The 21,684-nt window shown below is 35.7% G+C and overlaps 1 protein-coding gene across 5 annotated transcripts in view; it reads left to right on the top strand.

The window, feature by feature from the left end:
- LRRK2 (leucine rich repeat kinase 2) overlaps window positions 1–21,684 on the top strand; it is a 147,799-nt gene that overhangs the window by 28,290 nt on the left and 97,825 nt on the right. For all 5 annotated transcript variants that reach the window (XR_013400962.1, XR_013400963.1, XM_077953862.1 and 2 more), the window contains 5 exons: window positions 3,939–4,068; window positions 6,343–6,467; window positions 10,654–10,766; window positions 19,949–20,093; window positions 20,221–20,360. Coding sequence is in view for 3 of the 5 variants with exons in the window: in XM_077953862.1 (XP_077809988.1) it covers window positions 3,939–4,068; window positions 6,343–6,467; window positions 10,654–10,766; window positions 19,949–20,093; window positions 20,221–20,360 (653 nt within the window). In the remaining 2 variants the exon portion in view is untranslated. The remainder of the gene's footprint in view (window positions 1–3,938; window positions 4,069–6,342; window positions 6,468–10,653; window positions 10,767–19,948; window positions 20,094–20,220; window positions 20,361–21,684) is intronic.

Here is a 21,684-nt window from a genome sequence, read left to right on the forward strand (position 1 = left end):
AATTTTTGTTTTTAGATATGGTCTCACTCTGTCACCTAGGCTGGAGTGCAGTGGCATGATCATGGCTCACTACAACCTCAAACTTTTGGACTCAGGTGATCCTCCCACCTCAGCCTCTTGAGTAGCTGGGACTACAGGTGTGCACTGCCATGCCTGGCTAATTTTTTGCAGAGATGGTGTTTTGCCATGTTGCCCAGGCTGGTCTCGAATTCCTGGGCTCAAGCAATCGATCTGCCTTGGCCTCCCAAGTGCTGGGATTACAGGCATGAGCCACTGTGCCCAGCCCAAATTATCATTTTTAAAAGCTATGTAGTTTTTCATTGCATGCCTGTATTCTATTTTATGAACCAATTTCTTATTAATGAAGTTTCAGTTTGTGTCTAGTGGGATGTTTCTGAAACCCATAATACATACCAATGATCACTTTCCTCCTCTGTTTTCCTTTATACATGGTTCCTATTATTTTCTTGGGAAAATTTCATAGAAATGCAACTGGGCAGAAAGCTATTCACCATTTTAAAATCTGGTAAAATTGTCTATTATAAATTTTCACACTATACTTTTTTAAAAAATGGTTCTTTACATATAATTCTTATAAGTCTTATAGCTTTGTATAATTAAGAAGAGAAAATGGCTTGTATACCTTCAGAAAGACATGAGTTTTAAGCTTATGGTTCAGGCTGCTCAAATTTCTTCCCCCGTAAACAGGAATACTGACAGAAATCCTTAGGTGAAAACTCATCATAAAGGCATTGGGACTTGGCAGCTTTTGTAGGATATTTTTATAGGGCGAAAAATAGAGAAAAGCACTGAAAGCCAGAGACAGAGACCAGTGTAAGCACCAGCTTTTAATAGAGAACCTGGGTAGGGTGGGAAAAAAAAAATAAAGCCACCACCTCATGCATGTTTCTTTATATCATTATTGAAGCTAAATAAAGAGGAAAATCATTTCTTCTTCCTCTTCCTCCTTTTCCATCTCACCTCTCTGATGGCACTTTAATAAAACGCTTGGAGTGGCAAGGGCACTGACAGACAGACAGGGGCTGCTCTCAAGGATAATGAGTCCGAGTAACAGGGGAAGGAGAGGAAATCACTGTTCTCGAATCTCTCATATTCTACTGCGCAGTTAAAGAGGTCTGGACAGGGATTTCACTCCCAAAAATGAGGACTGGACTTTGTGGCTTCTGTTGAGGCACCTTAGAGTGGAGGTAGACTTTTACTATGTACAGACAACATTGCGTTGGTGACGTCATTCATAACCACCTGGAAATCTCCTTTGATATGCAAATTAAACAACCAAAACTTTGTGAAATTTCGACTGCTTCCTATTATGATGTCTGAGGACTGGTTACATTCAGAGTACACCCTGATGTCTTCGTTCAGTTCTCTGCTCTTTCTAGTTCCCTACTTCTTTGTTCCTGACCACCTGTCAGGTAAAATGTCCTCAGATCCTTTTGTATTGTCTTTGGAGTTCTGCCTTAATAAAGCATGAAGAACTTGAGTAGCTCATTCATCACCTTTCTTGGGCAATTTCTCATTGAAAGACACTTGAGAACCTTTGGGTGTACAGAGCTGGGCATGGCTTTTTTAGAAAAATGGCTACACTGGCAGGCAGAAGAACTGGGTCCTTGGAACCATGGAGGTCCCAAAGTTGCACACATCTTGTGTGACATTTTCCATTCAATTAATTAACTAATATTCATTGAGCTCCCAAGTGTCTAGTGTCTGTAGGCACTTGGGATACATTCATTAAGTAAAAATCCCAGGCTCATGGAATTTAAACTGTAGTAGGGAAGATAATAAGACTAACTAAAATATGTAATATTTGAGGCAGTTAAGAATAAAAAATGAAGCAAGGAAGGAGAATATGATACGTTAGAAATCAGAGGAGATGAAGTTGTGAATAGGCAGCCAGGAAAGAAGGTGTCTATTGAGTAAGACCTGCAGGGCGTTGCATATTGTTTTTTGCCTCTTAAAGCAGTTAATTTCCTGTTAAAATGGAGTGGATGAGATCAGGAGTATTATGTAGATAGCTGGTAGATGCGATAGCATGTAAAATGTTCTATAAAGTCTGACGTGACTTTATGATGAAATTTCTTCTCCTAGGTTTATTGCTTGCAATTTTCAAGTCACACATTGGGTTACTGTCTAGGATAGTGATTCTTAAAGTGTGGTTCCTGGACCAGCAGCATTTGCTGGGGAAACTTGATAAACAATGTAAATTCAAGGGCCCCATACAGACCTTCTGAATCATAAACCCTGGAGTTGAGACCCAGCAATCCATGTTTTAACAAGCTCTCTAGGTGATTCTGATGCACGCTACAGTTTGAGAACCACTGATCTAGTGTTGTTTTTGTCTTTTAAAGCGTCGTCTTGGCTAGAAGCTAGCCACTTTGGGAAAGGTTGTTACAACTTCTGATGTGATCGAGCAAAGTAACCAACTGTTTATTGTATATTAACGTGTGCTATTCTGAATGTGTTTAAAAGATACGAGTTTTTCAGGTTCTGGCAGTATTGTAGAATGTGTATGTGATTTCTGTTTGTTTCCATGTTTTGTCCTATCTTCTTGAGATAGACTACTTATTTTATTTATTTTTTATTTATTTATTGTTTTTTTTTATTATTATACTTTAAGTTCTGGGGTACATGTGCATAATGTGCAGGTTTGTTACATATGTATACTTGTGCCATCTTGGCGTGCTGCACCCATCAACTCGTCAGCACCCATCAACTCGTCATTTACATCAGGTATAACTCCCAATGCAATCCCTCCCCCATCCCTCCTCCCCCCTCCCCATGATAGGCCCTGGTGTATGATGTTCCCCTTCCCGAGTCCAAGTGATCTCATTGTTCAGTTCCCACCTATGAGTGAGAACATGCGGTGTTTGGTTTTCTGTTCTCGCGATAGTTTGCTGAGAATGATGATTTCCAGCTGCATCCATGTCCCTACCAAGGACACAAACTCATCCTTTTGTGTGGCTGCATAGTATTCCATGGTGTATATATGCCACATTTTCTTAATCCAGTCTGTCACTGATGGACATTTGGGTTGATTCCAAGTCTTTGCTATTGTGAATAGTGCCGCAATAAACATACGTGTGTATGTGTCTTTATAGCAGCATGATTTATAATCCTTTGGGTATATCCCCAGTAATGGGATGGCTGGGTCATATACTTATTTTAAAAGCAGTACTTAAGTTAAAACTTTTTATGTTTCTTTTTCTGCCACTTTCAAAGTGTTGAATCACAGTGTGTAATGTTGGAATTGATATTTTTATAGAGGCTTCAAGACAATTGATGTTTATGTGGAAACTTGAAGACAACAGATTTATGTTTAGTGAAGGAAGTTTATTGCAAAGAGGAAAATTGGCCTATTGTGATGGCTCATGCCTGTAATCCCAGCACTTTGGGAGGCCAAGGCAGGAGGATTGCCTGAGCTCAGGAGTTCAAGACCAGGCTGGGCAACATAGTGAGATCCCCTCTCTACAAAATATTAACAAAAATTAGCCAGGCATGGTGGCACACTTGTAGTTCCTGCTACTTGGAAGCTGAGACAGGAGGATCACTTGAGGCCAGGAAGTTAAGGCTGCAGTAAGCTATGATCTTGCTACTGCACCCCAGCCTTGGCAACAGCGAGAGATGCTGTTACAAAAAGCAACAACAGCAAAAAAAGAGGAAAATTATTCCTTAATCATTATTGCTGGAATATAGTTACTTTTCACAAATAAATGAAATACCAGTTGTAAAGCATATCTCTATGTTTCCTAGAGTTTGGCATTACTTTGTGAAAATAACCATAATTACTTATATTCTTATATTAAATGCTTATATTAAATGCTTTCCATTCCTTTGTATATGATGGACTATATTCTAAATCTTATGGTAAAATTATGAAAATATGCTTTCATATCCATAAGTGACACTTTAAAAAATCTCAGTTAATTTCAGAAAAATCCTGTTATCAAAAGGAATATACCTGAATGTTTTGGAGTTAATGCAGAAGCATATACATTCTCCTGAAGTGGCTGAAAGTGGCTGTAAAATGCTAAATCATCTTTTTGAAGGAAGGTAATATAGATTCATTAACTTGTACAGAATATATCATATTGGGCCAGGTAGAATATCAATATTTCAAGCATATTTCTAACAATGAAAAGAAAAAGAAAAACGTAAGACACTTGAAAATTGAAGCATTTTGCAATGTAATCTCGTGTCACTAGTACCATAGACTTACTTTATCTGAACACTGAAAGGAATGGCAAGATTGTGGAAACATGTTGAAGGTCTGGTTTTGAACCTGATGCTTGATGTTGACTATATTTTGAAAAGTGGTAATTGTATAGCACATAGCATACAGCAGTTTTTCTAATATTGTGTGTGTGAAAGTTATAAAAGATAAAATCAGGATATAGCTTCCTAATTGTTGTTCTTTCACAACGAATATATTATTCCTTCTTTTGAATGAACTTTGGCTTCTCTTCCTGCTCTCAATCTTTAGTTAGGGAAAATTTTAACTACATCTAGTCCAAGTGCAGAGATGTTAAGATTATACAGCTGCTGGTTAGTGGCACAACAGAGACCAGATCCTTTGATCTATGTATGGATGGTGGTGGGATAGAGTGGGATGAGGTGGGGGTGAGGGGTGGTAGGTGTGGGCAGAACTTGTGGCTTAAAAAAAAAAAACCTGTTTAAAAGACGAAAAATGAATAATATGCAGAAGGTACCTACTGTAGAATAGGCTCAGTGCCTTTTTGCATTTTGTTAAGCCAAAAAATATGATGTAAATTTGGCATTGTCTGAGTAAATTTCAAACAAAAAGAGGCTATATAGAAAACTCTCATGTGTAGACAAAATAATTGGCACAGAAGTTGCAGTAAAAACTAATTTTGTTCCTGGCTTTGCCACTAATTTGAGCCAACTGTTTCATCTCTAAAACTTCATGTTCCTCATTGGTAAAGAAGAATGGTAATAACAACTTTGAAAGTTGTAAGCTTAGAATGTAAGGATTAAATAAATTAATTTTTACAAAGGGATTAGGATAATGCCTGCTACATTTTAAGCACTCAACAAATTATATCTATTGTTATACTGTTATTAAGTGTGAATAGATGAAGTGCATGTAGCATGAAATGTAACATAACTGCAGACTTGTAAGAAGTAGGGTTACACTGTTTTTAACATCAGTCTAGCTAATCTATGTTTATATATCTCTTTAAGTTGTATTTCTCTTATTTAAATGTTGTTTTTGAACACTGAGATGAAAAGTTTATCTTAAATGTTGATTTTAATGGCGCCGAAAGTGTGCAAACCTTTATAAATGAGGCACAAAAACAGTGGAATAAACTCCAGTCTAGGATTCTGTAGATTCTGGGCAAGCGATTTGATGTTTCTGGCTGCATGCTCTTAAGTAAAATGTGTACAGTTGCAGTCCTGGAGATTCCACATTGGCTCTGGCAATGTGTCTGCCCCTAGAGAACTCATGTTAGTTGAGAGACTGATATGTAAACAGGTTATTATAATACAGTCTCAGAATGCAGTAACAGTAGTGTGTAAAATACACAATGGTAAGAGTAGAGTGGACCCAGCTGGGGTTACCTAAGGAGGGCAGCCTCCAACAGAGGGATGTGTTTAAACTGGGACTTTAAGTTGGAAAAGAAGGAGTGTATCTCAGTGTCCACAGAACCATGCAAAGTGAGAACATGGTTCTGATATGCACAAGTTTCAGTTAGCAAGTAAAGCAAGGATTGACTGTATTAAAGTTCATAGTACCTACCACATTCTAGTCAAGTGACATTTGCTCATATGTAAAAGAAAGAATAGCTTAAATACCTTAGAGAAAACAAGACTGTAAAACAAATTAAAAGTAATTAAGGATACTATATAAGAAGTCCAGTGATGTTAATCTGGAAGAGGAAGGTTCATGTGCTGTAAAGAGGCCTTATCTTGGGGTCAGACAAGTTTGGGTACCAGCCTTGTCTCTGTCACTTTCTAGTGACAAAACCTGAATATTTAACCTCTATCTGCCTAAGTTCTTCATGTAGAAAATGGGGATAATAACACCTACCTCCTGGGATTGTTGTCATTGACCCATCCTAGGTCACAAGGATGTTGTTAGTTTTATGAAATGAAATAATTCCCAGGTTACTATGAATTCTATCTTATGAGTTCAAAGTTTAGACAATTAAAATTATGTATGCTTATACTGCTGATTTCAAATGCATTTTCATATAGTCTTTCCTGATAAAATATATTGGTCTGTCCTCCTGTACTTACTTCAATTTGGTGTTTATACCATTGAATCAGATCGGTCTTCCAATAAACATGCCAATTTTATATCCCCAGCAACACATCCCTGGATACAATGGCAGCAGTGCTCCCCAAAATAATAACAGTTATGAAAAGTCATGAGACATCATTACCAGTGCAGCTGGAGGCGCTTCGAGCTATTTTACATTTTATAGTGCCAGGTAAGTTACATAGTTGATTGTGAGAAGAGATAACAATTTAAAGGGATTTTTGACTTTTCATGAAATAGCAATTTTCTAGGCAAATATTAAAAGACTAGTTTCTGTTGACTAAATGTAAATCTTTCTGTTACACCAAAAACAAAAATAGGGGTTAAATATGATGCAGAATTGGCATTTAGATTAATGTTTATAAAAAATATGAAATTCAGTAATTTATTTATTTTAAATAACTACAATGTAAGATGTGGAGATTTTATTTTTAAGGAGAGTGTTCATCTCTGATAATTGTTTTCTATTTTTGTTGCTGTGACCTGAGTTCAAGCTTTTTTTCACTTGTTTGAATTGTACTATTAGCTAATTTTCATACCTATTCTCTTCCTTCATTTCCATCCTTTTCTTACTCTGTGATTGAATTAATCTTTCTCCAATATGGCATGTACTCATTTACCTCAATGGCTTCCACCCTCCACCCACCTTTAATTCCTACTTACATCTGTTATCACCTTATTTGTTCTCAAAAGCCCCTTTAAAATACCCATGTCTCTATTCATTCAGCACATTTATTAGGTGCTTCTTATGGTCTAAGCACTGTGATGCTGTTAAGCTTTGAAAGATGAATTGGAAAAAAAGCACAACTGTACTATTATAGGAGCTTAGAGGTAGATGGACGTGTAAATAGTTAATTAACAGGCAGTGTGAGAGGGGCCATGATAGATGCATGTATAAAAGGCTTTGAGAATATTAATTGAGGCACAAATAATTTCTTCAGAGGAGTAGGACAGAGATTATAATATTTGAGGTGGAAGGGTAAATAGAGCTGGCCTGGCAGAAAGACGAAGGAGGACATTTCAAGCACAAGAACATGCACATGGTCAGGGGTGAGTGAGGCATAGAGGATGAGGAGAGTAGTGCATGGGGATGAGTGTGGAAGGACAGGCTGAGGCCCAAAGAAAAGGGGCTTGAATGCAGTGTTGAAAAATCTATGCCTTGTAACAATGGAAGTTAATCCAAGTTTATGAAAAGTGTTTACAGATTGTAGTGTCACACCGAATTTTGCAACTAAAGACAATAGCATTGTGGTGTAGAGGATGATAGACAGGGAGAGAGACTATATAAAAGGAGATTGGGTTGGAGGTCTGTGGTAGTCAAGTGAGACCCGGTGAAGGAACCCTGCAGTGGAAACACAGATGAGAGGGCAGATTGGACAGATGGTTGGGAGATCTGTTTGATGTGACATCGTGATCCCTAAGTATGAGGGATGATGCTTTGTTCTGTGAAGTTCCCAATCTTTTGCAGTCATTTTTGCTTTGTTCTTTTAAAATGAAATCTTCCTAAATCTATCATTTTCTCTAGTTATATAGACATTTTATGTTTCTCTGTATAAGAGTATTATTCGATATACAAGTTTTTTAAGGACAGAGCTTTCTTCAGTCATGTTTTTCCAGTCCTCTGGTAGCTATTCAATCAGTGTTTTAAAAATTGAGTCATGGTGTCCTATTCATAGTTTCAGCTTAATTTTGAGACATAATTTAACAGATGTAATTTTGCTTGCAAATATTATTGCAGGTTTTATTGAATTTTATTTTTAGATTGTAATTAAAAACAATAAAAATGCCTTTTGATTATCCTTAAAGTTGACAGCCTTATTCTTTTGAGAGAGGTTTTGAGTTTTAAAGATAACCAGAGGACACTCAAAAACCGTATCTGTTAATGAAATAATATTCTTTTAGTCCAAAAGTAAGTTTGGAATACAGTGTTTCTTTTCTTTTATTGTTCTTAAACTGACCCTGAAGCAAAATTGTTAGTCAGCAATCAATCAGATGTATTATGGGTGCCCTTGAAAATAATCACTTGAGGGCTGTACTTCATGTAAAAAAATACATTTTATAAACATATCAGTATGTAAGTACATTCTTCTGGTAGGTAAAGGCTTAATCATTTACTCTATGCTAACATATTATACTACCACATTACACCATACTGTATTGTACCCTGCCATCATGTACCATGCCGTGCAGTACCATATCATTCTAGGTATCAACAAGGAACTATGGTAGCAATACTCCGGTAGTTTCTAGGTTGAATATGATTCTGTTTTGAACATGCTAAGTTGAGGTTCTTATAAGATACCTAGGTGTACATGTATTCATTTATTAACTAGATTATATTCAGGTTTTTTAGTGGCAAAGATGTACGTTATGGCAAATGTGTATAATTTAGTGTCCAATTAAGGATAGCATATTGCATCTAGTGTATGTATCTTAAGTTTCTTCCAATTTATTACTGTACATTTTCTCTTTTACTTTGTAACAACTTGTTGAAGACGTTGAACTGGTTGCTTTAAGAAAATAATAATAAAGACCCAGTTACTTCAATAAAATATCATTTGACTTGTTGTTTCTTGAGTTACTGCTAATTTTAGAGGAAATAATGTGAAGTTCTTTAACAAGGGATATAGGCGAATAGGGAAGTATACAGAGGAGAGTGATTAGGGAGATAAAAGCACATCAAAAAGAGCGATAAAAGGAACTGAGATTGTTTTATTTGAAGAAGAGATGACTCAAGGGGATATGAAACTCTGTTAAAATCTACTCACTTACAACCAGTAACAGTAATAATACTAAACAAACATGGAGAACTTAAAAAGTATTAGTCATTGTTTGAAGTGTTTTAAGTATATTAACTCTTTCAATTCTCACAATACTCCATGAGGCAGATATTATTATTATTATTATTATTTTGGTATTGTATGGACAACAAAACTGAGGCATAGAATTGTAGAGGTTTTTAAGGTCAGGCCTGATATAACAGCACCAGATTTTCAGCGTATGCAGGCTGACTCCAGAGTAGGCATTTTAAAATAAATGTTTGTGCAACAAATTTGTCCTGAACAACTGTTGTATTTAAAGCACTATGTCTAGAATCCTTAAGGTCTGGGGAGATGATGAGGTTATGGACACTGCTCTCAAAAAAATGTACCATCTGCACAACTTAAAGGACTGTTATGTAGAAAGGAGATTATATCCATTTGAATAGTAGGACCTCAAGTGATAGAACAAAGACTGGAGAAGAAATTTACAGGAATGTTCATTTGGTCTTAATATAAGGAAGATGTTTAGTAAGACCCATTACATGTAGCATGATGTTTTTACTACTCAAACAGGCCAGTTTTAGTGGTCACATTTTCTTAAGGCATAATAGGCAGCCTCAGAAGTTAGTGTGGTCTTGGTCACTGGAAATGATACACAGAGAGTTTAAGGGACTTGCCCCAGACCACACGACTGCAGTGAATGTCAGAACCTCTTTGAATACATTTTAAAATAAGGACTGAAAGTTGGAGTAGGGTGGTTATCAAGGCTGCCTTCTTTACCATAGTATTCCCAGCATTTAACAAAATCCTTGGCATGTAATTGGAATTCAAATTCTTCTTAAATAAATGAAAAACCTGCTGTAGCCAGCTTATAGTTTGTATTAATGTAGATTATTAAAGTGGAAGATTTTAAATGATTGTTTGTTAACAATTATGTCTATAATCTTAGGTTTGGAAAACATTATTCATTCATAATATTTTTACTTACATGTTATATTACATTTTTGACTTGTAGTGTTTTTAGCATAGTTCAACTATAGTGTAGCTTAATAAGGAATATGATTTTTTAAAAATAACAATGCTATTCTATAGCCTTTACAGGACTTCTAAAAAACGACATGTTCTCTACCACTTTAATACTGAAACTCAAATCTTATTTTTTGCCACGATTATTCCAGCTACTCTTTTTTGACTACTTTTCATTTCTGACCTTTTTATGTTGTAGTCCAAATAACTTTGAACTTTTCTCAAGTTGTCCATTGTTGCATACAAATCTTCCAGCATCTTAAAGCACAGCCTACTCACACAAAAAAGTGATTGCTTGCCGCAGAAAATTGCTTCACCATCATAATTTTTTGCTACTTCAAATTCAGTAAGCATTCTTACACATTATATTTATTTTATATTCAGTGATGAACTATCTTTATAGATTCCTTAAAATTTCGGGTTATTTCTTTGATAAGGAAATATGTAGTAGAAAAAAGTACGACACATATATTGTAAGATTAATTATGACAATTTCTAGAAAGTAACAGTCTGTTCAACTCAAATGTTTATAAGAAAAGTCTTTCTTTATTTATTTATCTGTGCATTTAGGCATGCCAGAAGAATCCAGAGAGGATGCAGAATCTCATCGTAAGCTAAATATGGTTAAAAAACAGTGTTTCAAGAATGATATTCACAAACTGGTCCTAGCAGCTTTGAACAGGGTATGTTGAATATGAGTTTTCTGTCTTTACACTGTTAACTAAAGTATTAAATTTGGAGAACTAGGGGGCTTTTTCAGTCGAAGTTTTCTATTCTCCATTTACTATGATAGCAGGAAGTCATGTGGTTAGAGACATAAGATGTGGGAAGTGAAAAGATACGTACTAAGCTAAGTCCAGCTAAGTGTATTATCAATTGCAAATGTAGGCAAGATTCTTTTGATTGCCAGTAATATAAATCCACTCTAGTTTGCTCAACCAAAAAGAGAACCAAAGAGCCAGATATGCAGCTAGACCTTATGAGTCATGCTGGGTGCTATGGCTGCTGTTTTCTCTGTCTGTCCTCTCCGGCTACTTATCTTTCTTTTCTGGTCTCATGGTATATGATTTAGCCCATGAAGACATACCAGGGTTAAAAGTAAAGTCTTCGCTGGGCACGGTGGCTCAGGTCTGTAATGCTAGCACTATGGCGAGGCTGAGGCAGGTGGATCACGAGGTCAGGAGTTCGAGACCTACCTGGCCAACATGGTGAAACCCTGTCTCTACTAAAAATACAGAAATTAACTGGGCATGGTGATGCACGCCTGTAATCCCAGCTACTCGGGAGGCTGAAGCAGGAGAATCGCTTGAACCCAGGAGGCAGAGGTTGCTGTGAGCTGAGATGGTGCCACTGCACTCCAGCTTGGGCGACAGAGTGAGACTTTGTCTCGAAACCAAAACAAAAACAGAAACAAAAACAAACAAACAAAAACAGTAAAGTCTTCTTTGATTCCCTGTGTTCCTTTTCATTGCTCTCCTAAGAGATAACCTCTGAAATGATTTGGTATACATTGTTTCCATTTATTAGCATTTATATATCTATGTTCCTACGTTATAATTAAAGTATCAATAAATCATACTGAATATGAAAAAGAGAAAAAGGGAATTAAATTTAAATTGTGTAATGCAAAAAGTTTTGGTGGAATTAAGTTTTGGAAATTTTGCATAAAATGCATTGGTTCTTTATTAAAGATGTTAAGAATAAAGACATGATTAGTGTGAACGTTTTTATAAAAGGAGGAGCCAATTTAAAGTAATTAATGGAAATGATTCCATGTTTTTGATATACTTTGATAAATGTCATAAATTAATTAAAGTAGCTTCCAAAGAGATCTCCCTTAAAAATTCATTTTAAAGTGAACTTTATAATGTCACTCACTGCCTATAATATGTTTGAGTCATTTATACTCAAACTTTAATACAGTCCTTGAGTATGGCAAGAATTTATGTTGTAATGGGTTAAATTTAACTTGAGAAATATTTGTTGAAAATAAGTATATGGAAGGAAGCGGTTAGGCATTTAGAAGATAAATAAAAATGCTTTGTACCCTTCTCTCCTGAATCTCATAATCTGGTTATTGATGTCTGTTGTGAAACCTTGGTTCTTTTCTGTAAACAAGAGACACACAGCAGAGGAGATGCAGCATCGAGTAATTTATTGCAAAAGAAAGAATATTTTGCAGGTTAAGTGAGGAATAGACACTTACCCTGACAGAATTCAGGGCGGGCTTGCTAGTAAGGAGGAGACTGCATAGACTGGCACTAGGAAGACTCCATTTGTGGGAGTCATACATGACTTTTCATAAGCAGGTGGGAAGACGTGTTACTAGTAAGCATATTCTAGGTTGTCCTCTGGGTGCACATGTGCAGTAGCTGTACATGTTTGTTCATATATCCCATGTCTCATAACTCTCTGAAATCTCCACCCAGCGGTGTGTGTTTTACTAATATAATGAGCAAAGGGTCAGTCTGAGGACAGGAAAATCAAAATGTGCATGCTCCCTACAGGGGCAATTCCCTACTGGAGATAGCTTTGCTTGAATGAGCTGGACTACAATGCGAATGCTGAAACTTATTATGTTGACAGTAAGATTGCCACAGTTGCCGCGTCCTGAAGACATGGTTACTTCCTTTTAATACCTATCCTGCCTCATTGTTAAAGGAATAACAACTGTGCATAAAATCAGTTGTTCTACACGAGCACTTAGGAGGGATACCAGCATTGTGAACATAGTCTAAGTACATAGAGGAGGGAACAGTTAATTTTATTCATGGTGAGTGTTGGTGAAAAGTGGAAGAGGTACCAAAAAAGCCATATATATAACTGGTTCCAGTTAGCCAATATTCTCTAAAGTTATTAGAGAAGCCTAAGTGAGATGTAACCTCAGCAGTCGGGAGCCAAGAGAGCAGGTAAGTGCTGTGATGTGGAGAAAATCGCTTTGTTCCATCTGAGAAGAAATGGTTGAACACTGCTTTTCCCCCCACGCCAGTACTTCAGTAATGACGCACAGCCTTTCACTCAGCACTGATTATCGTTAGAGGTGGCGAGTTAAGGTCATGGAGAAACACAAGTAACAATATTTTATTTCAAAGACCTCTCCAGTGTAATTCCCCTAATCCTTCACCATGGTTGAGAAAAATGGCTCTAAGAGATGAGAGTGATTACTGTAGCTCCAAAATTCTGTGATTGCATGTCTTACTCTGAATAGTAATTACAAAGCATCAGAGGTTTTAGGTCCAAATATTGCAGACACGATAAAATGAATTACATTTTAATACATCTAAACTTGGAGAGCAGAGTTCCAAATAAGGTAGAACTTGAGATTCAACTCTGATTTATAAAGCAGACTAAGAAGAGTATTTATGAAAGTGAATCCATGTTTGGATACATAAAAATGCAATAAAATTCAAGCTGAAGTTAAAATCTCTGTCTAGAACAGCGATGTTCCATTTATGCCTGATCCTTTTAGCTTTTCCACAGATGAAGACTTTGTCACCTGTTCCAGAGAGATATATTTGTCCATTATTGTTTCCAGAGAGCAAAGCAGAAAATAGACTCTACACATTTTGGCTGCATCTGTGTTTTATATGTGGTGACATTCCTGTGTTCTTCAGTGAGGAAATCCAGTAAAGTAAAACAAATCTTCAGATGAAATGGGCACAAATCAGAGAACTTGTGAGCTTCACAAAAACCTTGAAGCAAAATATACTCAGCTTAAATATTGAATATATTTATTTCAGTAGTCAAAAAAAGAGCTTATCTGCAAAAGCAACACCAATAACAATAACAACAAATTGCATATAAGTAAAATTTATAAAAGGTTTACAGGATGGATATACAGAAAACTACGAAGCTTAGGGGTAGAGAGGAGTAGCTGAATATATGAAAAGATACATCTTCTATTTTGATAAAAGGACTAAATTTTTAAAAATGAAAATTGATCTATGTTTATGAACCCTTAGTAAAAATAACAATAGTATTTTCTGGAACTAAGTAAGCTAGTGTAAAATTTGCATGAAAAAATTAATACATATGAGCAATCAGGAGAATTTTAAACAAGAGTGTTAATTCATATGGCCTAACTCCAAAAGATAATCAAATGTATTATACAATTTTAGTAACTATAATGGTGTGATACTGGCACTAGAGGAGACAGATCAGTGCCACATAAGGGTGGCTCAGGAAATAGACTTAAATAAAAATTTGTAATGTTATGATATTCCTCGACTGCTGGGAGGAAAATAGATTACTCAGTTACTTGTGTTGGAACAACTAACTCTTCAGCCATTTGGGAAAAGCAAAGGAAGCTGAATATCTTACTCCTTTTGCCAAAACAAATTACAGATGGATGAGATTATGGTCTAAATGAAGTTGGTATATGTACACATTAAAAGTTTCAACTATAATTGTTATTAACGTAATTGATAACGAAATAGCTTGTTGGAGAGAAATTTGGTAATATTTATCAAAATTAAAATGCCATATTTTCTGATCAGCAATTTCATTCTAAGAATTTTTAATGTAGATATACTTGCTCATGTACAGAAATATTATTAGACTTGAATGTTCACTGTGGCATGATTTGTAATTAAAAATGTGGCAACAAACTAAAAGCTTACATGGTAATCATTCATGCTGTTCGCCAAATATTTTTAGTTCTCCACCTTCTGGTGATTCTGGCATAGGATTTAGTAGTTAGGTTGAAGCATGTGACTAAGTTTGGTCAGGGAGTTGTAAATGGAGGGAGCACTGTCTCAGGTATGTTGACCTGCAGTGTTTAAGATAGTAGTTGCTCTGTCAGTGGAGGTCCCTGAGGGACTACAACAAGCAGAGTCCCCTCCTGACCTGCAACACATATGTAGCATGAGCAATAATGGAGCTTATTATTTTTGCACACCATAAAATTTTGAGAATTGTTACTGCAGCTTAATTTAATCTTTCCTGACAATGCAGTACCCATCAATAGAGACTAATCAGATAAATTATACCATTTCCAAATTATATCATCCTACGTAAATATTAAAAAACAATGAGGTGAGATTCCTAATGTGCTGCTTTGGAAAAATCTTCAATTTTCTATGTGTATGAATGTATTCCCCAGGTATTCGTTTTTTCCTTCCTGTGTGTTGACACCTTATGCACACTTTTGGCTGAAATTAATATATTTCCACTGCTTTATGTCCTCTCCCTCGCTTTTATCACCCAATTGTAGCAAATTATATGTTCGCTTTTATAGCTTTAGCTATGTAAAATTTTCTAATAGCTAAGTTTGTGGTTTCTGGAATTAAGACATCTGAATTTAAGTCTGACACCACTACCTACAGACTCTGCACCCTGGACAAGTACTTAATGTCTTGGTTTTATTATGTATAAAATGGAGATAATAACTGATTTTTCAGTTAGAGTTGTTGAAGATTTTATAAGATAATTCATGCGGAAGTGTCAGTATAATGATTGGCACATAGTACGCACTCAATAAATGTTAATGTTATTGCTATTAGATTTAAAAGTATGTTTTGACTCCTGGCTATATAAGATGAGAGTATTTGCACTTCTGATATCTCCTGTTTTCCCACCTACTTTTTTTCAATAAACTAACTCCACATTGGCAGAGTAGATAATATTTATATTCAGCTTTCTAATTATGCTTTCTAAGTTTGTGTTTACCTTATTCCTACAGTTATTTGGAAGCAGTCTTCATCTCAAGTCCTTTTGTTATTGTTTTTCCATTCATCTTTTAGTTGTCTGAATTTCTTTAGAAAAGTTTAATTCCTTGAATATCTAATGTTTATATTTCATTGTTGCTGTTTTTGCCTTTATAAATTTTGCACTCTTAAAAAAAGTTATGTTGGTTGTAAAATATTGTTTTTTTTTTTTTCCCTGAAGTGTTTGTAGGCATTTCACTGTGTTCTAGTACTGAATGTTTTAGTGGAGAAGTCTGAGACCAGCTTCATTTGTTTCTTACTGTTAAGTGCTTGGATTCTTTGCCTGGCGCTGAAAGAATTTTTTCTCTTGAAATCTATCCACTTTAGTAGGATATATCTCAATGTTAGTCCTGGGATATGGTATTCTCATTCTAGCTATACATTCAACTTTTTTTCCTGGGAAGTTTTATTGAATTGCATCTTTATATACATGTATATTACATATACATATACATATACATGGTAAAGATATTAAGGATAAAGATAGATGCTTTATAAATATCAATTCGATATAATTTTGGCGTGAAAATAAGCCTGTGGTGCATTTTGAGTTTGGAAGTAGAACTGGATATACTTACTTATTATTATTTTTAATACAAAAGTGGAGACAGGGTCTCACTATGTTGCCCAGGCTGGTCTCAAACTCCTTGACTCAAGCAATCCTGCCTCGACCTCCCAAAGTGCTGAGATTACAAGTGTGAGCCACCGTGACCAGCCTAAATATCTGTATTTTTCTCTTTCATTATTTTAGCTCTCTTCTTTGAGGCTATCAGTCATATGATGTTGGATCTCTTTTGCCTTAATCTTTTAATTTTTCAAAGACTAATCCAGCGACACTATCACCATGCCACTTACTTGTAGACAAGGGAGATGATTCCAAACATTTAGCTTATTTATCAAAATCAGAGATGGGATTTATAAGAAAAAAAGGATAAAGGGAGAAAACAAAACACAAATTATCTGGGAACGTGAGTCTGTTTTCCTTTCTTTGGCTAATCTACTTACCTAGTAGCTAGGAAAGAGGCCAGCGTGAGTATTTTTCCATTGAGCTGGCAAGCTCACTCATTAGAGAAACCATTTCAATATTTATGGATTCTCTGAAAAAAACTTGGAGAGTAGTAAAGCATAGGTGGTAGGATGCTGCCATCCTTCTGTTGGCATCTCCAGAGTTTCACTTGAAAAACACCTCCTAAGTAGACACTAGTAAATTGATTTTAATCCCTATTTGAGCACCAGTGCAATACGTTACTATTGCAAGATGGAGCATTAGATAACTGAAGGAAATTCTTTTGTGGGTTTGTAAATATCACGATAGTCATACCTATATAATACATATATGTATATATAAATATTAATTTTTAAACATTTACTTAGCTATTAAAAATCAGATGCTCATATTTAAAATTATGAGTTTATACTCTGAATTCTCTTTTTGCATAGACAAATCAGAGATTATCTGTTACAAGTCATTAGTCATCATTGACCTGGACTGAAATGGTTAGAGCCTAGGGGAGTTCCAGGTAAAAGGACCAGTAAATGAGTAGAAACTCGTTAGATGTAGAGCTATTAAGGACAAAGGTAGGTGCTTTATAAATATCAATTTGATATAATTTTAACATAAAAAGAAGCTTATGATACACTTTGAGCTTGGGAGCAGAAGTGGATATGTAATTGTGTAATAAAATGGAAATGCACTCTCCTTGTTTGAAAATTATTAAGGATTTTACAAGGGTGATGACAGAGCATTGAAGCAAGTGCTCTCTGAGCATGAAGCCGTATATGATTGTACAAATACACACCTGTGAAGCTGGCCTTGCCTGTCAAACAGGAATGTTGGTCCTATTAATCGAACAGAAAGTTCAGAATGACAATCTGACTTTGTTTTGTAGAAGATACTAAGTTTTGGCCTTGAATATTTGAGTTAAGATACTGGTATCAAGCAAAAATAAATTTGGGCTTAGAACTTTAGAGAGTTTAAACTTGTGCTTTGACTTGTGTGCTCACATGTCTCTGTGTCACAATTTTTTTCATCCGTACATCAGGACAACAATAGTGTGTCTACATCACAAAGGTTTTGGGAGGATTAAGAAGGCGAATACATATGAAGTACTTAAAAGAATGTCTGGCACAGAGCGAGTGCTACATAGGTTTTGGCATTGTTATTGTGGTCATTGCTATTGTTATTACGACCTGAAGTCATCTTAGTGTATGAAATCCCACATATGAATAGAAAATAGAAAGAACTTTGGGCAAGGTTTGGAGGTGAAAGAAGAGATCGTAAAGAAGATGGGTAAAGGAATGGTTTTAAAGATTGAGAATAATTAGGGGGGTACTGTGTCATGGAAATTAAGGGGTGAAAAGCACCAATTAAGTTGTTATTAGACTTTTTTCTTTGGTTTATGTTCAGAATGGCTAGGAAAGAAGTCTGATTATAGGAAATTAAAGGGTAAGGCGAATGTGGAGGTAGTGGGAGTCGACTTTTCTATTGATAAGTTTAGAAATAAAGAAAAAGTGGTAACTTGAGGAAAGAGAGGACCAATTAAGGGAAAGTCTCTCATTAACTCTGAAGTTTTTCATCTCTGAGGACAGCGCTTAGCCCCAGGCCTGACCTGTGATGATTGCTCTCTCCAGGTCTGTTCCATGGACAGAGCCATCTCATCTCCTCCCCATCACAGCCTGCATTAGGAGAATTGTTTTAAGGATGAGGGAGCTGAGACACAGCAAACCAGCCTTCCAATTTCACTTCGCACGACTCTGAATTTCTTTATATTTCTTGAATAGAAGTTTCACTTTTTACTTACCACTTCTTAGTAGTCATTGTCTGAGTAATTGTTACTTCATTCATTTAATGGTTCTCAGATTTATTTAATGGTTCTCAGATTCACAGAATTTAAACCCAAATTTAATTGGCCTCCAAGCTGATGTGCTTATGGAAACAGTGACAGGAAACAAAAACGTCACGGGAGACAATGTCTTATTAAGATGATACATGAAATGATGTCCAAGCTGAGCAATTAAAGTGTGAAGTAGAAGGACACAGGGTGAGAAACTGATACTTCTCAGCCTCTGTAAAGAAGATAATGAGTAAAGATAATTGAGAGACATTAGGGGACTAGACTGAGAAAGGGATAGAAATCTGTTCACTGAGAGTACAGAAATGAGGAAGCTTGGAAGGCAGAAGATTTCGGTCAAAGACATCCGGCTTGAAGGTATTTCAGCTCTTTGGATTATCTGTGGTGGAGGCCATCACGTCTTTGGAGTGGAGGTACCATGAAACGAGTGTCTGCAAAACATCATCTAAATGAAAGCAAAATTCCTGGGAAGGATGGCATTATAATTTTTGAAAGAAAAGCTATGAGTTGAGCATTCACACCAAGGTAGATGTTTGGAGCGTATTGCTTGTGTGTGAAAAGGCAGAGATGACCAGAATAAGAGTTAGATGTATGTTGCATTTTCTTCTTGGTTGATGAGTAGGATGGTCTGGACAAAGAAGTGACCTGTATTAAAATACCTTTATAATGTCAAAGCATCTGGAGGAAATTCAGATTAAAGAGGTTGGATGATGTTGTAATTAAGATCCTGGGCTTTTAAGGTGGAAACATTTATATTCAAGTCCCAGGCCCAGTGCGTATTAGTTCTGTGACTTGAGCTCTTACTTCTGCATCTTCAAAGTTTGGCAAACCTATTACATGAAGCTGTCGAGGAGATAAATGAAATAAGGCATGCAAAGAACTTGCAGTGAAGAGTAATTATCAATATTTTCTTTGTTGAGAGGCAGCATTGCGTTTTACTGGTCATTACATTTTACTAACTATTAAGTTAGTGTGGACTTTGAGAATAGTTCTCAACCATTCTAACCCTCAGTGAATTCTTCTTCTAATGGGAATGATATCAGTATGGATTTCATGAGATTATGAAAAGAAAATGCCTACAAAGTATTTATTACAATGCCTGGCACAGAGCAAGCTCTCATTAATTGTAAAAATGCTAACTCTTATTCTTCATAATGCATAAACATAATTAATATTATAGAAAACAAAATCAAGGATACTAATTTGTGTTTGGATTAATTGATTTATATTTCATCAGTCTATAACTGGTCTTAACTAAGGTAAGTATTAAGATCTCATTTTTAAGAGCAAGTATTCTTTTGATTTCAGTTCATTGGAAATCCTGGGATTCAGAAATGTGGATTAAAAGTAATTTCTTTTATTGCACATTTTACTGATGCATTAGGGGTGTTATCCCTGGAAGGTGCTGTGGATTCAGTGCTTCACACACTGCAGATGTATCCAGATGACCAAGGTCAGTACAATTTGAATTCTGGATTTAGAATAGATTTTTGTAGGCCATTAGCTGGCGACTGGATGTCTGTAAATATTTTTCTTCAGTTTTGAGATTTAAAACAATTCTTTTTTTTTTTTTCTTCTAGAAATTCAGTGTCTGGGTTTAAGTCTTATAGGATGCTTGATTACAAAGAAGAATTTATGCATAGGAACTGGACATCTGCTGGCAAAAATTCTGGCTTCCAGCTTATACCGATTTAAGGATGTTGCTGAAGTACAGACTGAAGTATGTGCATTATCTTGGAAAGAACTTGGGAACTTGTGCAAATTTCACTTTTGGAGCAGTTCGTGTAATTCCCACTTTGCATGAATGGGGTATTCTAGTTAATGGAAAACCATTTATCATTTTGTAGTTATTTTAATTATACAAGCAAAGAAAATTGGATTGAATCTCTAAAGATCCAGTGTTTCATTATTAAATCTCTAAAGTCAGCATGTTTATTCACCATTTATCTTGCCCATAAAAGTTCAGAGACTGTGCTTAGAAATCTCAGCTAGAGCTGAATTTATTCACTTAGATTTTAGATAAATAGAATTTATAAATATTCCAAAGTTTGTCACTCTCTGGGTTTTATTGTAGGTTGCTTACCTCTAATAATTTGACTTGTTAATTTTTTTCCTTGCAGTGAAAAAAATGTTTTTAACATTTTTCATCAAGCAAAATTTAAAACATGATATATAATAACTATCTTTATAAGGAATTCAAGATATTGGCCTAGAGTGAGTTCAGGGGAGATTAAGAAATAATTTTTTTTTTAATTGTAGCAAAACAAATAGCTTTTCTTCAAGAGTTTCTGTCTTAGTTGTGGAGTTTGCAACTTTCATAAACTACACTAAGGAATTTTTTTTTTTTTTTTTTTTTTTTTTTTTTGGAGACAGGATCTCACTCTGTCACCCAGGCTGGAGTGCAGTGGCAGATTTCAGCTCACTACAACCTCTGCCTCCTGAGCTCAAGTGATTCTTGTGCTTCAGCCTCCTGAGTAGCTTGGACTACAGGCATGCACTCCCATTCCTGGCTAACTTTTGTATTTTTTGTAGAGATGGGGTTTCACCATATTTCCCAGGCTGGTCTCAAACTCCCCAGTCTCAAGCAATCTGTCCTGCTCAGCCTCCCAAAGTGCTGGGATTATAGGTGTGAGCCAAGGTGCCTAGCCGACTCAGGAAATATTTTTTGTAACTGGCAGCATTGACCAGGAATAAAAATACTTGGTCTCTAATCTTTGCACAGACACCATCAGTAAATGAGAGAATGTGTGTAAAGTGTTTTAAAAAATTATGAAGTTAAGAACATACAAAATTCTTACATTAATAACAACAATGTGTTTTATAACTGCTTTTCATAATGTGCCTCAGGATAGGCTGATTAGAGCAAGATAGGATTGATTAAAAGTAATCTTAAGGAAAGGAAAGGATTTTATGCGGGTATGGAACTCTCAGTCACTCTGGATTAATTCATCTAGGCATTAATTTTAGAATCTCTACAGTAGAGGTTATGAACTAAATCTGTCCTGCCAACATATTTTATTTGTCCAGTTCAGTGTTTTATTTTA

The sequence above is a fragment of the Macaca mulatta genome, chromosome 11 (genome assembly GCF_049350105.2).
Source record: "Macaca mulatta isolate MMU2019108-1 chromosome 11, T2T-MMU8v2.0, whole genome shotgun sequence".
NCBI lineage: Eukaryota > Metazoa > Chordata > Mammalia > Primates > Cercopithecidae > Macaca > Macaca mulatta.